General features: G+C 37.6%; 1 protein-coding gene across 11 annotated transcripts in view; it reads left to right on the top strand.

Annotated features, from left to right (window-relative positions):
- The window catches only part of OXR1 (oxidation resistance 1), a 549,175-nt gene that overhangs the window by 486,015 nt on the left and 44,925 nt on the right, over positions 1–18,235 (top strand). For all 11 annotated transcript variants that reach the window (XM_061439150.1, XM_061439153.1, XM_061439152.1 and 8 more), the window contains 3 exons: positions 115–267; positions 8,357–8,541; positions 11,661–12,418. In XM_061439150.1, the coding sequence (XP_061295134.1) occupies positions 115–267; positions 8,357–8,541; positions 11,661–12,418 (1,096 nt within the window). The remainder of the gene's footprint in view (positions 1–114; positions 268–8,356; positions 8,542–11,660; positions 12,419–18,235) is intronic.

Raw genomic sequence — 18,235 nt, 5'->3', positions numbered from 1 at the left:
ATGATGAGAAGGAAAAGTACTTACTGAGGAAAGCTATTCATTTGGCTTTAATAATGTGCTTAGTTTTATTTAGTTCACTGAAATGCCTTTATCTTTTTTTTTTTTTTTTTAAAGACTCCTGATGTAGTCCACCCAAAAGAACCAACTCCCTCATCTGCTTTTACTGCTATTCGACCTGTACGAGTTGTATCTTCAACTTCTGAGGAGGAAGAAGCATTTACTGAGAAATTTCTTAAAATTAATTGCAGATATATTACCAGTGGCAAGGTAAGGAATAGCACTTTAGAAAAACTTTTAATCATTTTTTACTAGTAAAATATGACAGTTTGCATTTATATTTTTAGTCATCAGCATCAGCACCTGGTGATCATTGTAAAATAAGCTTGTGAAATAGGCAGTTCTTTTCCTTCACCATTGGAGAAGGAAATGACAACCCACTCCAGTATTCTTGCCTGGGAAACCCATAGACAGAGAAGCCTGGTGGGCTGGAGACCATGGGGTTGCAAAAGAATCAGACATGACTTAGTGACTAAATGTTCCTTCACCACAGGGGAAAAAAGAAACTTTTTAAGAAAAGGTTAGCAAGTGCAGGGTTTCTCTATCCTGGCCAGAATTCAAATCCAGTTTGAATCTGTGTTTTATCTGTCACAATTGTTGATTTTCTAAGGCAGAGAACTTGTGATATTCAAAGGAAATTAGTAAAAGTACCACAGTGTTCAGAAGAAATCCACATATTTCCTAGAAAGTAAGTACCGTATGATACTACTGACTTGAGAAGTCACACATGAAAACCATTTCTTTATAGCTGTAATTCATAAATTATGAGTATTTGAGATAGATGTTTAGTGCTATAAATTTCCCCCATGTACTGTTTTAACTACATCCACAGTTCTGATATGTTGTATTTTTATTCATTACTTTCTCTTTATTTATTCTTTGGCCCATGGAATATGCAGAAGTTTCTTAGTTTAGTTTCTTTGTTACTTGGAGTTTTTTGAGATAGCTTTCTGTTACTGATTTCTAATGTTTTTCCACCATGTGGTTAGAGAACATGACGACTATTTGAAAACTTAATGTTTTATGGTCCCCAGTGTGATAAATCTTGATACATGTTACATGTGTACTTGAAAAGAATATGTATTCAACTGTTATTGGGAGAAGTAGTCTATAAATATCACTTATGTCAAGTTGAGTGTTATTTTTCTGTATCCCTACTGATTTTGTTTTATTAATTATTGACTGAAGGATGTTGAAATACCTCTACAATTGTGGATTTGTCTATTTTCCCCTCCTCATCTATCAGTTTTTATTTTGTTATTTTGAAATGCTGTGCTTACGTACAAAAATGTTTGGGATTCTTAAATTGTCTAGATGAATTGATTTGTTTAATTATGATGAAAAACTGTTTATTCTTGGTAATAGTCTTTACTGTGAAATCTGCTTTGATTGTTACGGATGTAGTCACTTCACCTTCCTTTTGGTTAGTGTTAACATGGTTTCTCTCTTGTCTTATTCTTAAAGTGGAATTCCATAGTTTACATCAGAATTCACTCTTTGTGTCCTACATTCTGCGGGTTTTGAGAACTGTATAATGATGTGTATCGAGCATTGCAGTATTATACAAAATAGTTTCATTGCCCCCTAAATCCTCTGTGCTCTGTTTGTTCATCCATCCTTTTCTTTGAACCCCTGGAAACTACTTACCTTTTTATTATCTCCATAGTTTTTCAGTTTGTCAGGGTCATACAGTTATTATAGAATCCTGAAGTTTGCTTCTTTCAGACTTGCTTCTTTCAACATGCATTTAAGAGTCTTCCATGTCTTTCATGGGCTTCCCTGCTGCCTCAGCACTAAAGAATCCGCTTGCCAATTCAGGAGACGCAGATTCAGTCCCTCGGTCAGGAAGATCCCCTGGAGAAAGAAATGGCAACCCACCTCAGTATTCTTGCCTGGAAAATCTCATGGACAGAGGAACCTGGCAGGCTACAGTCCATGGAGTCACAAAAAGTAGGACATGACCTAGGGACTGAACAACAACATGTCTTTTCATGGCTTGACGACTTGTTTTTGTTGCTGTGACTGTACAACAGTTTATCCATTCACCTACTGAAGGACATCTTGGTTGCTTTCAAGTTTAGACACTTAAGGAATATAGTTGCTGTAAACATGAATATGCAGGTTTTGTGTATACATATATTTTTACTTCCTTTGATTGAATACTAAGGAGTGTGATTGGTAGATCATGTGGTAAGACTGGGTTTAGCTCTGTAAGAAACTACCAAACTGCCTTTCAAAGTGGCTGCATTATTTTGTTTTACTGCCAGCAGTTGCTGAGAGTTGCTGTTGCTCCATATGCTTACCAGAACTCCCTATTGTCAGTGTTTTAGAATTTAGTTATGCTTGTTGGTCTTTAATGGTAATGCAATTTATACCTCCCTAATGATTTGTGATATTGAGCATTTTTTCATTTGCTTATTCTCTGTTCTATACAGTAGGGCTTTAGCTATCTTTTTTTTTTTTTTAAGTTTTAATTTTTAATTTAATACTTGCATATAAAGGACTTTAAAAGATCAACTAGTACAAAAGGGCATATAATGAAAAGCAGTAGATCCATGCCCACCCTTCTCAACTTTTGTTTTCCCAACCCAGAGGTAGAAACTTTTATATATGTCTGTTTAGAGGTTAACTCCATTTTTCCTAATAATAGGCTTTTCTTAATTTTTCTTAACTTGATGACATGAGGCATTTTCTACTGACTTTCTACTATTTCCTTGGTTTTTCTATGCCCCCTCCCACATATGGTTGTGTCAACTATTTTTAACTCTTCTGTTTGTTACCTTATTCACTTTAAAAATATAACCACTTTATATTCACTAAATATATTCACTTTAATAATATAACTTTAAATTTGTCTTACCCTTTCAACTAGAGACAGTATCTGAACTTCCTTGTTAAGGAGAATAACACCACTATTCCGTTTCCTCCCCTCTACCTGCCAACTTGTTGCCTGTACTTGTCAAAGTTGGTTAATATTCCCATTCTGTTCTGTGACCATAATTAAGTCTTCCCTGCTTTTCCTAGAGATTTACTCTAAAAATGAAAAGCCATAACTAATATTTCCATTGTAATGATTATCTAAACACTGTTGACTGAATAGCAGAGTTGAGCACTATGATTGGATTTTCCGTGACTGCAGAGTCTTGATCCACATGTGCCAGTGTTCAGACTCCCTTTCTCACTCTCCAGGCAATGGTTGAAAAACAGTTACATCTGATGTTGCTTCATATTTGAAGCATGCTCTCCTTGTACAGTTTGAAATGTTTGTTTTTCTTTGTAGGTTCTGTTTGCCCTTGTTTTTTCTTTTGGGATGAGGAAATGTGTGTTTTCCAGATAATGTGATTAGCTTCTAACTTTATCCATCTATTGACTAGAATTGACTCTATTCAGTTGGAAGTCTGTTCACTTCTTTTTTCTAATTTGGAAGATTTGCTTCCTATTTGGACCATTTTTGTACATTTTATCTTCACTGAAGTCGTTAGTAACTTTTCCTTTTTTCCCCATTGGATGCCCTTTGGGGAGGATGCTCAGTGTCACTTCCCTTTGTTTGTGCTGTCTTTTGTTTTATGTATGCAAGAGCTTTGCAGCTATTTCTGAGGATTTTCAAGTTAAATTCTGTTCCTTGAATTAGCTATTTCCTTGAGATTCAACTTCTCATTATATCTTAGACTTTTTGGTTATATTGCAAGCTTTCCACGAATAATGATTTCTAGTCACCAATTTACATGAAAATATAGGTCAGTGGCAGGACAGGCCAGCAGGTGTGTGTGCCTGAGGTGAGCTGGTCACTTTGCTCTAGAGGAGGTGAGCTGGGGGTGGAGGTCAGCCATCCTGCTGCCTCCCCCAACCTCAGTGCCCCAAAGTTAGTTGCTCTATATATGTAGATGCAGGCAGATGTTGAGAATCACTGACTCCACGACTTAGAAGTAGGGGAAGATAATATATAGCTACCAGGCCAGGTCAAAGAAGGTTATCAGCGTGCAAGTGGGTCCCTTGCTAAAGGGAAGGTGCCTAGCCATGGGTCGAGGCCAGGCATGACAGCTGCACCACAAGGCCCGTAGACAGGGCTGCCACAGCCATCGGGCTGGTGTAGCCACCCATTCAGTGCCCGGAGCCCAGCGCTTCCTGCTGGCTCTGTGGCCAAATGGACACACATGGTGGGAATTGGTGGGGGAGGTGGATTGTGTGGCCACAGATATGAGTTGCTCTGCAAGGCAAATACCTTCCTCCTCTAGCTGCCTTTGGGCCACTGTGGTCTGTTTATCTATTTTATTATAGTAGTGTGCACAGGTCATTTCCAAACTCCCAATCTCTTCTCTCCACCTAGCCTTACTCCTGATAACCCTGAGTTTGTTCTCTTAATCTGAGTCTGTTACTGTTTTGTAAATAAATTCATATGTATAAACTTTTTTAGATTACACACATAAACGATACTACATATTTGCCTTACTCTCTGATTTACATGACTTCATATGATAAGTCTCTGGGTCCATGCATGTTGTGTATTTGGCATTATTTCACTGTTTTTAATGACAGAGTAATATTCTATTGTATATATATGCCAGTTCTCTTTATCCATTCCTCTGTCGGTGGGCATTTAGCATGCTTCCATGTCCTGGCTATTGTAAACAGTACTGCAGTGAACATTGAGATGTGTGTATCGTTTCGAACCGTGTTTTTTTTCTGGATATATGCCCAGAAGTGGGATTACTGGAGCTCTATATAATAGAGTAGCTCTATTTTTAGCTTTGTAAGTAACTTTCTAAGTAGCTTTTTAAGTAGCTTTTAAGTATACAAATTTACCTTTCCACCAGTAGTGTAGGAGAGTTCCCTTTTCTTCACACCCTCCCCAGCATTTATTGTTTGTAGATTTTTTTAATTAAATTTTTTTAAATTTTTAATTACTTATTTTTGGCTGTGTTGGGTCTTTCTTGATGCCCATGGACTTTCTCTGGTTGCAGCAAGTAAGGGCTACTCTAGTCGTGGTACACAGGCTTCTCATTGCAGTGGTTTCTCTTGTTACAGAGCACAGGCTGTAGGGCCTGCAGGCTTAGATGCCCTGCAGCATGTGGAACCTTCCTGGATCAGGGATCAAACTTGTATTCCCTGTGTTGGCAGGCAGATTCTTCAACCATTGGACCACCAGGGAAGTCAGTGTAGATTTTTCTGATGATAGTCATTCTGACTGGTGTGAGGAGATATCTTCTTATATGTTTTGATTTGCATTTCTCTAATAAATAGGAGTTTGAGCATCTTTTTTCAGGTATCTCTTGGTCATCTCTGTGTCTTCTGTGAAGAAATGTCTGTTTAAATCTTCTGCCTATTTTTCAGTTTTTTTTTTTTTAATTGCTGATCAATTTGATTATGATGTGCCTTGGTGTGGGCCATCATCCAAAAAATATACAGGTGGTCCAGTAGTTAAGAATCTGCCTGCCAATGCAGGGGACACAAGTTTGATCCCCAGTCCAGGAAGATTCCACGTTCTTGTCTTGTCTTGTGAAAGTCACTCAGTCATGTCCTACTCTTTGCAACCCCTTGGACTGTACAGTCCATGGAATTCTCCAGGCCAGAATACTGGAGTAGATAGCCTTTCCCTCTTCCAGAGGATCTTCCCAGAGATCAAACCCAGATCTCACGCATTGCAGGTGGATACTTTACCAGCTAAGCCACAAAGGAAGCCCAAGAATACTGGACTTCCCACTGGAGTGGGTAGCCTATGCCTTCTCCAGCAGATCTTCCCGACCCAGGAATCGAACGGGGGAGATAGCAGGCAGATTCTCAAGGAGCAACTAAACCTGCATGCTCCGAAATGAGAGTTTGAAAATGGGATTAAGAATGTATATATTAACTCTGTTGACTTAAAAAAATGCACAACATGCACAGCACCTCAGATAGCTCTGAGAAACTGTTCAGATAGGTAGTGGGGAAGCACAGTATATATGTGATTTTGGTAAAGGGGGAATACATGCAATCAAGCAACAATTTTTGGTAGGAAGTTTCCACTGGTCTTGTGAAGCTTCTCCTAGTCATAGGAAACAATTGTCACCATGAAGGATTTTAGTGCTTTCCTCGATATGAAGAGATGCAAGAATTGGCTCATAAAATCAGCTCCTGAGTATATCTAACTATCTAAAGACCTGCCCTACCAGTTTTCCCAGAGCAGAGTGCCACATTTCTACTCTCCACCCTAAACTCCTTCAGGGGATGTTGAAGGTCAGCAGCTGCAGCAGCACACGGTTTAATCTTTGTAGAGGTAGATGGCAAGCACCCATGGCAAATGCCAGTTAGTTGACAGGGCCCCATCATGGTATTTAATTCAGTCATACTTTGGGAGGCATTTCATGACCATCCATCCCACATAGCTAGGAATCATTTTTAGGTGATGATTTTGCTGATAGGCCATTCAGTGTGCTATTCCTGGACTAGGTCTTTATAGTCAAAGATCTCTGGACATCTGTCTTCTAATTATGATCCAGGAAAGTAATCCCTCTTCTTTTATCCTTCCATATCTAGAATTGCACTATTAAAATCATTGATACCATACAGAACTATGTATTTGATCAACTGCTTCACATTACCTAGTCATCATTATTTTCATTGGAGGTTCAGTTACACCTTTGATATTGTAAGAAACAATAATCTTGTAAAACTGGCCAAGTACAAATAATATAGCTAGCAATATTATTAAGATCATAATTAGAATTAAGCCAGGAACTTCTATTAGGTTTAGCCCAGTGTATTCTCAGGTCCTCTGATGTAGTCTGTTCTATACTAATCTTTCAGGGAAATTATATATTGGCACTGTCCATAAAGCTCCCAGTCCAATTTCCTAGTGTTACTAGGCTGGTTATCCTTAGCATAATTTAATTGTTCTCAAGATTAAGTGCTAAGTCACTTCAGTCGTGTCTGACTCTGTGACCCCCTGTTAACTGTAACCCACCAGGCTCCTCTTTCCATGGGAAGGGGGGGCCTTAAATCTGAAATGACCACAGCCTGATGTTAACCTCATAAATCCATCCTATAATTGTAGGAGGTTTTTTTTTTTTTTCCCTTGGCTGAATTTTGCTTGTTGTTCTGATTGAGCTTGAGTAGTTTAGAAGAAAATTCATACTATGACCAGGGTCAAAACAGGCATTATTAATTGGCCAGATGAGAGGATCCCACCTACTAATACTGAATCACTTTATGCAGAAATCAAAGAAACATTGTAAATCAACAGTACTTCAGAAATAAATAAATGGATAAATAGTATGGGATTAAAGAATTTTTGGTACTTGAGTTGGAGTGATTAATGTTTGTAACTCAAATGTGGAGAGAGTATAGTATAAAGCATTGGACTTTTTGGATTTGGGATCTTAGTCCTACCATTTATTAGTTAGCTGTGTTGTTGATTATTTATAACAAATTGCCTAGCCTCTCTCAAATTTAATTTTCTTGCCTCTATTCTCATTTCAGTACTATAATTATGAAGAGGAAATGGAAAAAATATATATAAAGCATGGTACATACAAAGCATTCAGTAAATATTAGCTAATATTAGTGGGATCAGCTTCTTATGTACTTCAGCTTGCTCATTTGTAAGATTAGAGGGTTGGATTCTTTATATTTGTATTGCTATTTTATATAAATATATTTAAAATGTCATAGCTTTTCATGATTAAAGTAGATGCCATATGCCTTAGAAGTCATAGAAGTCATCTAATCTATCCTATGTTACAGATGAGGAAACAGCCCAGAGGCTGTGCTTGCCCAAGGCCACATAACTAGGCTAGCAGAGTTAAGTAAAGTTGAGACTTATTTTTAAAGATACTTTAAACAGATTATACTATTTTCCTTTTATAGTGGATTGGGTTATAGGCACATTATTTATTAAACTTGCATTGTCTGCATGAAACTATTTGATACCTTTGGTGAGGGAACAACACAAGAAGTTGTGTGCAAATTAATGTGAAACAAGGCTCATGCCTTTGGAGAACTGTAAAGTCCTCCATACACTACTGCAATTATCTTGCTGATGTAACTCAACAGTTTACTGAGGCTGCAGATTTTAATTCCTGACTCGACTGATTGACGGTGAATATAATATTCTTTGTACTTTGCCCTGCTAACAAGGAGAATTTACTGGGAAAATTTGGGTATTATTAAAAACATTTTCATGAGAATGCCATAGTGCTTGAGTGTACTACTTTTGTGTAAGGTAGGTGGCTTAACATGGGAAGAAAATCAGTAAAAATATCTAAAATAATTTTTGGAAATGTAAACTTTGAAGATTAAACATTATTTTCTTTTTTCATCTTAGGGCACAGTCAGTGGTGTATTGCTAGTTACACCAAATAATATAATGTTTGATCCACATAAAACTGACCCATTGGTTCAAGAGAATGGCTGTGAGGAATATGGCATCATGTGTCCAATGGAAGAGGTGATGTCAGCAGCAATGTACAAAGAAATTTTGGATAGCAAAATAAAGGAATCCTTACCCATGTAAGAGTGATATTTATACTCCTTTGCAGTTTTATTTCATCTAGTTAGTTGACCTTGGTCTAATAACTCTTAAGTATCTTTTAGTAGTTTTATTATGGATGCTTTTCATTTTATCAGTAATGAAACATAGTATTGAAAAGATTATTCTTTATGCACTGGAATAGTTAGGAATTGTTTTAAATTGATATTTGCATATTTGATCAGAGAACCTGATATTTAAAAATAACCTGTAGTATTCATTTAATTCAGTGTTTACCAGCCCTTTTTCTTCAGATACAGAATTCATAATTCTGTTATTTTTATTAGTAATTTAAAGTAATATCAGTAATCAAGGATACCTTTCAAATTTTCCTTAGAAGAGTCTGGAGAGTTGGGTGTGGGATTTGGGAGAGGTCATGAGCAAAGACCTGACATTAATAAAACTAGAGCAGCTTTGTCTTTTATTTACTGATTTATATGTTTGCATCCTTCTCTCTCAGGAAAGTATAAAATATAGGGGAGAAGACCCACAGATTGCACAAGTGTAAAGTTAACCTTGGAATGTACTGGTTATGGATGTTGTGTGTTTCAGGTAACAGGTGTGAGGTTACAGGTCAGCACAGCCTGTGAAAGTAATGACAGAGAGAAAAGGGAAGGATAATAAATAAAAGAAGAAAATAAAAGATAGGTATACAAAGAAAGGAATAGGAAAGTACAAAGGAAGAAAATTGAAATAGAAAAGAGCTTCCCTCCTTCTGCTGCTAAGTCACTTCAGTCATGTCCATCCCTGGGATTCTCCAGACAAGAACACTGGAGTGGGTTGCCATTTCCTTCTCTAATGCATGAAAGTGAAAAGTGAAAGTGAAGTCGCTCAGTCGTGTCCGACTCTTAGCGACCCCATGGACTGCAGCCTACTAGGCTCCTCTGCCCATGGAATTTTCCAGGCAAGAGTACTGGAGTGGGGTGCCATTGCCTTCTCTGAAGAGCTTCCCTCTTTCTATTTCTTCATAATTTATCATTCCTTTGTCAACGGTTTAAAAACTGTCTTCACTTTAACTGATACTGAGATTTCTGTCCCTGTAATAACCTACAAAGTTGATAATGATTGTTTTAAAATTAACCTTTGTGAGATAGAACTACTTACAAAAGAGACTTACAAAAGAGAGAAAGTTATTTTTGTTTCTGAGGCAGACTACATAAATTGTTAGAATACCTAAGGTAGAATAAAATCATTTATTTAAGAATGTCCATTATACCTGCCACCCCAATAGATAACTGTTTTGGCTTGGTAAATCATCTTTAGAGGTGCAGATTATTCCTAAGATTGCCTCTACTATTAGTTATTTAATATATCATCATCTAAAATCAGTCTGAGCAAATAAAGATTACAGTGGCAGGTAGAGAGGTGAGACAAAGGTGAAGGAGTGAAGGATTAGATTAAAAGAGAATTAAGATTATAGCTATGTCAGTCATGAGTGAGATCATTTTCTCTTGCCCTGATTTTCCATTTGTGTTAGGATACTTTGGGATTTTATTGAGTATTATGTGGTATGGTCCATAACTATTCTACACAGATGCTGTGGAACTCTTCCTCTTGTAAATCACTTTTTTTTATCATTTAGAACATCACCTGGAAAGACCATCTATTTGATCCAAACATTTTTTAAAAATTATTCCAAAAAGACATTTAAATCCTGCCTTATGAATTGATTAAAAACAAATATCTGGCAACAGATCAGATAAATGAGTCCTGTGGTTTTGCAGAATAATGTTATATATGGTAAAAATGAGGTGTATAAGATTTTATTGGTTTGCTCTAGTTTTTTACTGGGAAGTTGATTTCGAAAGTATTGTTCAGGAACAATAGCAGCATGACTGACATTAAAAAAAAAGTTACAACACTTACCTAAATCTGTGTCCTGTTGGATTTACTTAATTTTATCTCTTACCTAAGGCTCTTCTACAGATAGTGTCTCAAACCTTTTTGCTGAGTTCCAGGACTCTTGCCTGGAAAATCCCATGGATGGAGCAGCATGACATGCATGCTGCAGTCCCTGGGGTTACAAAGAGCCCCACTTCACTTTCTTTCAGGACCCTTATGTGCAGTTTTAGTCGATCACCAGTAGATGACACTGTTACATATTTAATAGCACAGACTAGATGCTTGGATTTCTTAAGGTGAATCAATCATTGCAAGGAAAGTAGAGATAGGAATTGGACTTCAACTAATTGATACTTTTTAAAAAAGTATCAATTATAAAAATATCAAATACTAGAATAAGAGGAAAAGAGTTACCCAACTTCACCATCCAGAGGTCACCAATAAATTTTGTGTCAACTTACTTCCCAGTCTTTTCTATTCTCAAACTTGCATAAATATTCTTTTCCCACTAAAAACTTATGTAGTTTCCATTTACTAGTTTTTAGCCATCATTTTAAATTGTTGATTTGTATATCATGCTGTAGTGTTTGTACGGCCTCCATGCAGAACTTACACTACCTAACCTTTGAACATTAGTGCTTGTATATTACAAATGGCATTAAACATGGAAATCTAGAAGTAACGATGAATCATTCAGCTAGCTAATATCTAACCTGTTAGCTGAACAAGTTCTCTTAGAATTGTTAAGAGTTGTCACTGGAACCATGAAGAATTCCTCTAAGTACTTTTGCCTTGATTCTGTTCAGGCTGATTTTTAGCTTTGCATTTGAGTCATTTATTTTAGTTTAATTTCTATTTAAATCTATATAAGCACTATGTGTGTGTACATAGTATCAGTCAATGTGCTTTATTAAACCATTCAAAATTTTAATCAAAACTTTAAGCCTATTTTTCATATTTCATCAGTGAGTAAATTTTAGTTTAGAAATACAGCTTCACCCAAAAGTTGTGTCTTCAACTTCTCTTCAGGTAGATCAGTTCAGTAAATCTAACATTGATATTTCCCATATCTTAAGTAGTTGATGCAGAAACTTAATTACTTGTTCTATATGAATCAGTTTTTTAGTATGCTATTAAGAGATGTATGCTTTGTCCTTTTAGAAAAGCCTTTTTAGTGATATTAATTCAGTGTTAAGTTTGTGGAAAATAAAATTCTATAATTTAAAAAATAATAACTCTAAATTTTGTTTACTGACAGAGAGATAGATCAGTTATCAGGAAGGGACTTCTGCCATTTAAAGAAAGTGACAAGAAGTAATACTGATGAACTAGACTCAAGAATCCGTGATGCAGCTAATGACAGTGCCAGCACTGCTCCTAGGAGCACTGAGGAGTCTCTTTCTGAAGATGTGTTCACAGAATCAGAACTCTCTCCTGTTCGGGAGGAACTTATTTCTTTGGATGAGCTACGACACGATAAATCATCTGGTGCGTCATCAGAATCTGTGCAGACCATCACTCAGAGCGGAGTAGAGTGTTTAGCGGTCATATCAGAGGCTGCTAGTACTCCTGATCACTTAAAATCTGGTTCTGGACATACTGCCAATGAAGTTGGGACTCTTTCTCTTAAAACTGGTTTAAATAATCTTGAAATGCCCACTAAGGAAGGAGATCAGGCTGCAGATAATCTTCAAAAAATATCAGGTCTTAAAGAACAAAGCACAGGTATAAAAAAAGATAACCAGGATTTTCCTCTTGATGAGAATTCACTACATCAAGAAGAAGTTGAAAAAGAAAGTATGCCTTGTGGGGAAGCAATAGAATTAAAACAAAAGCAAGTTGTCGACAAAGGAAAACAAGGAAGGGAACAAAATCAGGACTCAGAGGCTGAGGTAGAAGAGCTACGGAAACTCTGGAAATCCCATTCCATGCAACAAACTAAACAGCAAAGGGAGACTATGCAACAGGTGTCACAGAAAGAAATTAAGCATAAAATAGCAACAGCCGATATAGAAGGTAAGTGTTGAGGAATATATTAAGTTAGTTTGTCTTACTGTGTATTGTCTCTCTTTTTGCTCACTGACTCAAAAGCTGCTGTATCTTAGGCCACTCTGAAGGATAATCTAGTGGCCCTTGACTGATGTTTCTATGGGGCAAGTACATAGTGTCTGGTTTCTACTGTCTTATCTCACAGTGGATTGTACACATATTGAGCATCTTTTCCACCATGTTTAAGCATTCCTGATTCACTGCATTCTGTCTTTAAACAATTTATTTCTTAAAAATGCACACAAGTCTATAATACCTATGATTTCTCCCCCCCCCTTTTTTTTTTCATTTAGTTCTTGGTATGTTACATCATTAGAATACTATTTAAAATTGTGTAGTGTGTTAGTTGTTCAGTCATGTCTGACCCTTTGCAACCCCATGGACTGTAAGCCCACCAAGCTCCTCTGTCCATGGAATTTTCCAGGTGAGAATACTGGAGTGGGTAGACATTCCCTTCTCCAGAGGATCTTCCCAACCCAGGGATTGAACCTAAGTCTCCTGCTATGCAGGCAGATTCTTTACAATCTGAGCCACCAGGGTAACCCCTTAAAATTGTAGATCAGATCAGAGCAGATCAGTCGCTCAGTTGTGTCCGACTCTTTGCGACCCCATGAATCGCAGCATGCCAGGCCTCCCTGTCCATCACCAACTCCCAGAGTTCACTCAGACTCACGTCCATCGAGTCAGTATTGCCATCCAGCCATCTCATCCTCTGTTGTCCCCTTTTCCTGCCCCCAGTCCCTCCCAGCATCAGAGTCTTTTCCAATGAGTCAACTTTTCTCATGAGGTGGCCAAAGTACTGGAGTTTCAGCTTTAGCATCATTCCTTCCAAAGAAATCCCGGGGCTGATCTCCTTCAGAATGGACTGGTTGGATCTCCTTGCAGTCCAAGGGACTCTCAAGAGTCTTCTCCAACACCACAGTTCAAAAGCATCAATTCTTCGGCGTTCAGCCTTCTTCACAGTCCAACTCTCACATCCATACATGACCACAGGAAAAACCATAGCCTTGACTAGACGGACCTTTGTTGGCAAAGTAATGTCTCTGCTTTTGAATATGCTATCTAGGTTGGACATAACTTTCCTTCCAAGGAGTAAGCGTCTTTTAATTTCATGGCTGCAATCACCATCTGCAGTGATTTTGGAGCCCAGAAAAATAAAGTCTGACACTGTTTCCACTGTTTCCCCACCTATTTCCCATGAAGTGTTGGGACCGGATGCCATGATGTTTGTTTTCTGAATGTTGAGCTTTAAGCCAACTTTTTCACTCTCCACTTTCACTTTCATCAAGAGGCTTTTGAGTTCCTCTTCACTTTCTGCCATAAGGGTGGTGTCATCTGCATATCTGAGGTTACTGATATTTCTCCCGGCAATCTTGATTCCAGTTAGTGTTTCTTCCAGTCCAGCGTTTCTCATGATGTACTCTGCATATAAGTTAAATAAACAGGGTGACAATATACAGCCTTGACGAACTCCTTTTCCTATTTGGAACTAGTCTGTTGTTCCCTGTCCAGTTCTAACTGTTGCTTCCTGACCTGCATACAGATTTCTCAAGAGGCAGATCAGGTGGTCTGGTATTCCCATCTCTTTCAGAATTTTCCACAGTTTATTGGGGTCCACATAGTCAAAGGCTTTGGCATGGTCAATAAAGCAGAAATAGATGTTTTTCTGGAACTCTTGCTTTTTCTATGACCCAGCAGATGTTGGCAGTTTGATCTCTGGTTCCTCTGCCTTTTCTAAAACCAGCTTGCACATCAGGAAGTTCACAGTTCACATATTGCTGAAGCCTGGCTTGGAGAATTTTGAGCATTACTTTACTAGCGTGTGAGATGAGTGCAATTGTGCGGTAGTCTTTGGCATTGCCTTTCTTTGGGATTGGAATGAAAACTGACCTTTTCCAGTCCTGTGGCCACTGCTGACTTTTCCAAGTTTGCTGGCATATTGATTGCAGCACTTTCACAGCATCATCTTTCAGAATTTGGAATAGTTCAACTGGAATTCCATCCCCTCCACTAGCTTTGTTCGTAGTGATGCTTTCTAAGGCCCACTTGACTTCACATTCCAGGTTGTCTGGCTCTAGGTCAGTGATCACACCATCGTGATTATCTGGGTCATGAAGATCTTTTTTGTACAGTTCTTCTGTGTATTCTTGCCCTCTCTTCTTAATATCTTCTGCTTCTGTTAGGTCCATACCATTTCTGTCCTTTATCGAGCCCATCTTTGCATGAAATGTTCCTTTGGTATCTCTGATTTTCTTGAAGAGATCCCTAGTCTTTCCCATTCTGTTGTTTTCCTCTATTTCTTTGCATTGATCGCTGAGGAAGGCTTTCTTATCTCTTCTTGCTATTCTTTGGAACTCTGCATTCAGATGTTTATATCTTCCTTTTCTCCTTTGTTTTTTGCTTCTCTTCTTTTCACAGCTATTTGTAAGGCCTCCCCAGACAGCCGTTTTGCTTTTTTGCATTTCTTTTCCATGGGGATGGTCTTGATCCCTGTCTCCTGTACAATGTCACGAACCTCATTCCATAGTTCATCAGGCACTCTATCTATCAGATCTAGGCCCTTAAATCTATTTCTCACTTCCACTGTATAATCATAAGGGATTTGATTTAGGTCATACCTGAATGGTCTAGTGGTTTTCCGTACTTTCTTCAATTTAAGTCTGAATTTGACAATAAGAAGTAATTGCAATTTGTAATTGCCAAAGTTATATAATCCCTTCATTTTTTAAAAGTGTAATTAGACATAAAATCTGTTTCTGAAATTCTTCCAGGTATTCACAGGTTCCATCATTGTCTGGTTGTTTTTCTTTAAAATGCAGTACTAAAGAGACTTCCCTGGCTGTCCACTGGTTAAGACTGTGCTTCCAGTGCAGAGGGCCCAGGTTCAATCCCTGGTCAGGAAACTAAGATCCCAGATGCAATGCGTTGTGGCTATAAATGAATTAAACATTTTTAATTTAAAATAAAAAGCAGAACTGAGATAAATACCATTTTCTCTTTCAATTTTGTATTTTCATACTGTTTACTTTTGAAAATTATAGTAATAGCTTTTATTTCTACTACACAATGATTCTGCTTTGTACATTATGTTAAAAGTGGTATAACTCAAGTATCTTAGCTAACATTTCTCATATTCTATTGGAGTATTGATTTCAGATTAATCTAATTTACATATTTCTGTTTTATAATTAAAATATTAATTGTTCAGTTCAGTCGCTCAGTTGCGTCCGACTGTTTGCGACCTCATGAATCGCAGCATGCCAGGCCTCCCTGTCCATCACCAACTCCCGGAGTTCACTCAGACTCATGTCCATCAAGTCGGTGATGCCATCCAACCATCTCATCCTCTTTTGTCCCCTTCTCCTGCCCTCAATCCCTCCCAGCATCACAGTCTTTTCCAGTGAGTCAACTCTTCTCATGAGGTGGCCAAAGTACTAGAGTTTCAGCTGTAGCATCATTCCTTCCAGAGAACACCCAGGGCTGATCTCCTTTAGAATGGACTGGTTGGATCTCATTGCAGTCCAAGGGACTCTCAAGAGTCTTCTCCAAAACCACAGTTCAAAAGCATCAATTCTTTGGCGCTCAGCTTTCTTTATAGTCCAACTCTCACATCCATACATGACCACAGGAAAAACCATAGCCTTGACTAGACGAACCTTTGTTGGCAAAGTAATGTCTCTGCTTTTCAATATGCTATCTAGATTGGCCATAACTTTCCTTCCAAGGAGTAAGCGTCTTTTAATTTCATGGCTGGAGTCTTCCCCAAAATAAAGTCTGACACTGTTTCCCCTGCTTCCCCGTCTATTTTCCATGAAGTGATGGGACCAGATGCCATGATCTTCGTTTTCTGAATGTTGAGCTTTAAGCCAACTTTTTCACTCTCCTCTTTCACTTTCATTAAGAGGCTTTTTTTAGTTCCTCTTCACTTTTTGCCATAAGGGTGGTGTCATCTGCATATCTGAGGTTATTGATATTTCTCCCGGCAATCTTAATTCCAGGTTGTGCTTCTTCTAGTCCAGCGTTTCTCATGATGTACTCTGCATATAAGTTAAATAAGCAGGGTGACAATATACAGCCTTGATGTACTCCTTTTCCTATTTGGAACCAGTCTGTTGTTCCATGTCCAGTTCTAAGTGTTGCTTCCTGACCTGCATAATTGTTAAAATATGCATAAAATAAGATTTACGAGTTTAACCATTTTTAATGTAAAATATAGGAGCTTTAGGCATATTCACATTATTGTACAACCATCACCACCATCCATTTCCAGAACTTTTTCATCTTCCTGAGCTGAAACTCTCTGCTTATTAAATGATATCTTCCATTCTCCCCTCCTTACAGTCCTTGGCAAGCACCATTCTATGTTTTCCTTTTGTATGTGGCTTATATCCATTAGCATAATGCCTTCAAGTTTCATCTATGTTGTGGTGTGTCAGAATTTTCTTTCTATATAAAGCTGAATAATATTCCATTGTACACAGCACATTTCCTTTATATGTTCATTTGTTGATGGACATTTGAGTTGTTTACACCTTTTGGCTGTTGTGAATAATAATGCTGCTATGAACATTAGTGTACAAATAATTTGTTTGATTTCCTTCTTTCATTTTTTTTTTGGTTACATACCGGAAGTAGATTTGCTGGATTGTATGGTAATTCTGTGTGTACTTTTTTGATGAACCACTGATCTGTTTTCCACAGTGGCTATACCATTTTATAGTCTCCCCAGCAACACACTAGGGTTTGATTCAATTTTTCAAAACGGAATTTTCTTTGCATTTAGATATACTGAATTTCGGAGAAGGCAATAGCAACCCACTCCAGTACTCTTGCCTGGAAAATCCCATGGACAGAGGAGCCTGGTAGGCTGCAGTCCATGGGTCGCTAAGAGTCAGATATGACTGAGCGACTTCACTTTTACTTTTCACTTTCATGCATTGGAGAAGGAAATGGCAACCCACTCCAGTGTTCTTGCCTGGAGAATCCCAGGGACGGGGAAGCCTGGTGGGCTTCCGTCTATGGGGTCGCACAGAGTTGGACACGACTGAAGTGACTTAGCATAACATACTGAATTTAGATATACTGATATATACTGTATATAATTTACATATACTGAAGACCTAAGGATTATATTCAATAGATGTTAAGTAATTACATTCTATAAAAGCTTGAATATTTTTTCATTATTCAGAGTTAATGTTCATTAAAGAACTTTTGACAAATATGTTGCTTTTTAGAAAATTTATAAACAATTACCTGGAATTCATCACCTGGATTTGATCCTTGTTAATATTTGATGTATTTATCTTTGCTCTTTAGTGCGTATGTGTATCTACATACACACATTTACATATATACACATATACAATATTGATATAATTTGTATATATCTTGATATGTGTATAGTTTTCATATAAAATTAGGATTACATGTAGTATAGTTTCTTGCTTTTTTCACTTCATATTTTATGTCATGAACATTTTCCTGTGTCATTATACAGTTGACCCTTAAACAACTCAAGGGTTAAGGGGTGACACATACTCTTTCCCACATTCAAAATTTTATGTTTAACTTTACAATCTGCCCTCCATATCTGTGGTTCTGCATACATGGATTCAACCAACCATGTATAGTAGTATTAAAGTATATATTATTTGAAGATCTACATATAAGTGGACCTGTGCAGTTCAACCCCGTGTTGTTCAAGGGTCAACTTGAACCTGTGTAGTTCTTTCATGGTTTTTAATGGCCCTGTAATTCAGCTATTTCTGTATTTATTAAGAC

This window comes from Bos javanicus, chromosome 14 (genome assembly GCF_032452875.1).
Source record: "Bos javanicus breed banteng chromosome 14, ARS-OSU_banteng_1.0, whole genome shotgun sequence".
Classification (NCBI taxonomy): Eukaryota; Metazoa; Chordata; class Mammalia; order Artiodactyla; family Bovidae; genus Bos; species Bos javanicus.
Note: the sequence above shows the minus strand (reverse complement) of the source record. Positions and strands in the feature narration are given on the sequence as shown.